Source organism: Spermophilus citellus (genome assembly GCF_964194105.1).
Source record: "Spermophilus citellus genome assembly, chromosome: 3".
In the NCBI taxonomy this organism is placed as follows: domain Eukaryota; kingdom Metazoa; phylum Chordata; class Mammalia; order Rodentia; family Sciuridae; genus Spermophilus; species Spermophilus citellus.
In genome coordinates, this window is record NC_138184.1 from 18,371,199 (window position 1) to 18,375,297 (window position 4,099).

The 4,099-nt window shown below is 51.1% G+C and overlaps 1 protein-coding gene across 1 annotated transcript; it reads left to right on the forward strand.

Annotated features, from left to right (window-relative positions):
• The first annotated feature begins 312 nt into the window (after positions 1-312).
• Positions 313-3,714, forward strand: LOC308645517 (15 kDa protein B-like). Its single transcript, XM_081287718.1, has 4 exons — positions 313-552; positions 1,312-1,413; positions 2,508-2,597; positions 3,066-3,714. Exons 1-4 carry the CDS (start codon positions 379-381, stop codon positions 3,192-3,194), a joined length of 495 nt encoding a protein of 164 aa, XP_081143844.1. The 5' UTR covers positions 313-378; the 3' UTR covers positions 3,195-3,714.
• Positions 3,715-4,099: the final 385 nt, after the last annotated feature.

Here is a 4,099-nt window from a genome sequence, read left to right on the forward strand (position 1 = left end):
TTTGTTTCTGGGATCAAAGCAGATCTACCAGATAGAGACAGCAGAGTCCTGTACTGGACTCTCTGAATGGACCTCTTGTGGCACAGGTGGAGGTACAAAGCCCAGAGTGAAGGGACTGTGTCCAGCCACCACAAAGTTCCCTTGCTCCAGTTCAGGGCTCTCACATCACTCTAGGCAATAGGCTGTTGCCAAATTTTCTTGCCTCTCTTGGCCAATGGTATTTCATAACATTGCCCAACACTTGGTTTCTAGCCAAGGAAAGGATTAGCCCCCCTTTCAGGAAGGCCTGAGCCTCATGTGTTACCAGAAGCCTTTAGGCAAGGCCCCTGAGTAAGACCTAAAAGGGGCTGAAGGTGGCAGTGTGTCAGAGAGGAGACAATGGTAGGGGCCTGGAAGGCACTTGTATTGGTGGTGGGCTTGGCAATAGTGTCCTGTGAGGCCCATCGCCGTCTGAGATATGAGGATATCGTCAACAGGGCTGTGAACATCTACAATAGTGGGCAGCAGGGAAAGCCTCTCTTCCGGCTGCTGGAAGCCATTCCACCTCCATCGGTAAGTGTCCGTGGGCTCTATCTGGGAAGCAAGCACCAGGGGTCATATACCCATGAGGCTGATGGGCAGGCAGAGTGCCTGGCACAGGCACAAAGTGCGTGGTTGACATCAGCTATTATTATTATAATGTTTCTTCCACCTGAAGGTAAAACCAGATTATAATCTCAGCCTGATCACTGCCTGGCTGGCCAGTTTGGTGTTTCATCCAGCAGGGGGTCAGGTCCTGGGTTTGAGGGAATGTGAGAGCCCTTTCAAGTGGACCAGTCTGGCCTTTGGGGGTTTCCAGCTTTCCCATCTCAGCTGTTGTTAGCTCTCTCAGGCAGCTGAGGGTCAGGGCAGGGGTTCTTGTTCATATTTCACAGGCAATGATATTAAGAAGCAAAGGTAGGAAGGTCATATAGGTAGTGAGTGGTATTCTTTGGATTTCTTTTCAAAAGACTGCACACCTTAAATCTGCTGATTTAATCTCAACTCAGTGTTTTTTAATATTTATTTTTTAGTTGTAGTTGGACACAATACCTTTATTTATTTATTTATTTTTATGTGGTGCTGAGGATCAAACCCAGGGCCTCTCACGTGGGAGGTGAGCGCTCTACCACTGAGCCACAATCCCAGCCCCTGCTGATTTAATCTCAACAAGCCCCAGGTTTGGTAGCAAATGCTAAGTCCCAGTTTCACCATGTAACCTTAACCTCTCTGTGCCTCCATTCCCTCATCTGTAAAAGGGAGATGCTCATGAGTTTTCTGTTGTTTCTTTAGAACTTTACCTCCAGGATCCCACTCAACTTCACCATTAAAGAGACAGTATGCATTTCCACCCCAAGGAGCCAGCCACAAGAATGTGCCTTCCGTGAAGGAGGGGTGAGTCTCATCCCTCCAACTCCCAGTCTTGGGTAAGGGGAGAGGCCCTCTCCTCTCTTTGGCTAAAGGGGATACTGTCTGCCTCCATGCATCTCAACTGCCCACCTTTCCAGAAGTTTTGAATGTGCAAGTCTTTTTCAAAGTCAGATTTTCCTTGTTGCTTATTTTTCCTCCAATATATTGTCAATCCTTATTACAAAAGCAATAATATACCCTAAAAAAGAACAAAGTGTGATCATAGTCCCCCTCGAGACTACTGCATTTACTTATTTATTTAAGCTATGAGGGATTGACCCCAGGGGTGCTTAACCACTAAGCCATATCCCTAGTCCTTTTTATTTTATTTTATTTCATTTTGAGGCAGGGTCTCGCTAAGTTGCTGAGGCTGGCTTTGAACTTTTGATCCTCCTGCCTTAGCCTCCTGAGTCGCTGAGACGGGCAGGCCACACAGGACATTATTGCCAAGCAGTCCTTCCTTACTGTGCCAGGGGAGACCACTGCTTTTTTTTTTTTAATATTTATTTTTTTAGTTGTAGTTGGACACAATATCTTTATTTTATTTATGTGGTACTGAGGATCCAACCCAGGGCCTTGCACGTGCTAGGCAAGTGCTCTACCACTGAGACACAACCCAGCCCCGAGACCATTGCTTTACAAAAAATAAATTGGAAAACAACATTTAAAGTCTTATTTTGGTACTTCACATTCTAAAAAATTTCTGATCAGCAACCTCCACTACCCAGGGACAGTCACTAACCGTTGATGCATCTTCCTCGGTATCTTTTTTTATGCACACATATATTCTAAACAAACACGGTTTCCTCTGGGCACGCTAACTCACGGATGCCTTTTCCCGATTAATAACGTACCTGGACTTCCCTTATTTTCATGGGCATCATCTAGTCCGTTGGGACCTTCCCAGCGATGGCCCCTCACTCCTGCTCTGGCTGGTGCCTGTGGTGTGAGGATATCTGGGGTTCTCACGGGCTGGAGCCGTGGGGTTGGCGCGGGTGCGGCTCGCCCTTGGGGGCCGGGCAGGGGCGCTGTCGTGGAGGGTGGCTGGACGCTTACAGCTCCCGCCCGGCTCGCCGCAGGAGGAGCGAACTTGCACAGGAGAATTCTCGAGGCGGAGGGTGAGCTTCCTGATCCTTACCTGCGACAGGGTCTGCAAGAACCCGACACAGGTGAGCCATCGGGTGGTGACAGGGACAGCAAGGGCCGACCACAGGAAAGCCGCGGTCTGGATTCCCTGTGGGTACACCGTCCCCCAGGGCTGGCTTTGTCCCGGGTGCTACCGTCACCGCGGCGCAGCCACGTGGGCCACTGGCGCAGCGCAGGGAGCCTCGGGGAAACGGGATCCTGCTCTGGCCCATCAAGCTCTAGAGTGAGAGGAGGAGGGATCCGTCTTCCTGAGAGATAGTCGTGGCCCTGCGCTCCGCCCGGGAGATCCCTCGAAACTCCCCTATTCTCCCCCAGGCCTGCCCACGGCCTCTGGGCCCGGCGGGTGGGAGCCGGGGCGTCAGCAGCATCACTTGCTCCCCGTCGGTGCCTCAGTCTCCTCTACCCCGCCTTGAGGGAAGGCCCCGGGCAGGGCAGGAAAGAGGACGATCCATGACAGTCATGGTGGTGACCATCCAGCATCGTTCCTGCAGGTCAACAGGGTGACGCGTTCTGATGATGACCCTGCTGAGGATTTCCTGGGCAATCTGCCGCCTGCGGCCAGGGAAGCATATGAGAAAGCCAAGTACGACATCATCTCCAACATCCTGAGTAATTTCTAAGGCTGGCGAGGACAGCTTCCCTTATCCCACTCTTCCACCTCCCTCTGCTGCCTTCAGCACCTCCTTCCTGCACAGTCCAGGGTGCCCCCTTGCAGAGCACCCCCAACCCTGAGCTGAACACTGCACTGCGCCTTTGCACACTGCTTCTCTCTGCCTGGACTTCCTGCCCCTCCTGTGTCTGTAGGTCCCACCTCCAAGGCATAGCTCATAAGTTACCCCTTGCAGGAAGCCTCCCTGCTCTCCCAGGGCAGAAGTGGACTCCCCTCATCCCCTTACTCACAATTCTCAAAGCCATGTTGGCATTATCTGCTATATTCCCAGCCAGCTGGCTGTGGAGTGAATTTCTCAATGAGATGCTTCTGGTGTCCTTGGGAGGGCAGTTTCTTTTGTGCAAGACATCTAATACCCTTGCTTCCTGCCCAGTTACTGTGACAACCAAATGCCCCTTCACATATCCAGACTCTTCCAAGGAGATCACATCATCCTTGAGAAGAAAGGGTGGGGGTGTCAATGAAAAGTTTCTGATATAAATAAATGACTGAGTGAATGAATAAACTGTTAGAGACTGGACTGAACTGGCTGAACTTGGGTGAGGAGATCAGTGAAACTGGGCCCTTGGTGGGGGGTTAGGGAGATTTGGAATCCCTAAGGTCAGGGCAGGATCCATGGAGAGAAATGGAGAACAAGGACAGAGGGGCCAGGAAGGCAGAGTAGTTGGCCTCCAGCCTCCTCAACTGCCTTTACTTCCTTTATGCCGCCAACTTTATCACAAAGCTTGTCAGAACTTTTCCCTGAACCCTGACTTGTATATCAGTGCCTCCTGGACACTTCTCTGTGGATGTCCATGGGGAGTCACACTCTCAGTATTTTCCTGCAGCCTACCCCTAGCATGCAAGTCTTTGCTA

Excerpts from the sequence above, each read along its gene's own strand:
- LOC308645517 (XM_081287718.1), top strand. The coding sequence starts at position 379 with ATGGTAGGGGCCTGGAAGGCACTTGTATTGGTGGTGGGCTTGGCAATA. Across the intron at positions 553-1,311 it reads AAGCCATTCCACCTCCATCG|AACTTTACCTCCAGGATCCC; the intron begins GTAAGTGTCCGT and ends TTGTTTCTTTAG. Across the intron at positions 1,414-2,507 it reads GTGCCTTCCGTGAAGGAGGG|GAGGAGCGAACTTGCACAGG; the intron begins GTGAGTCTCATC and ends GGCTCGCCGCAG.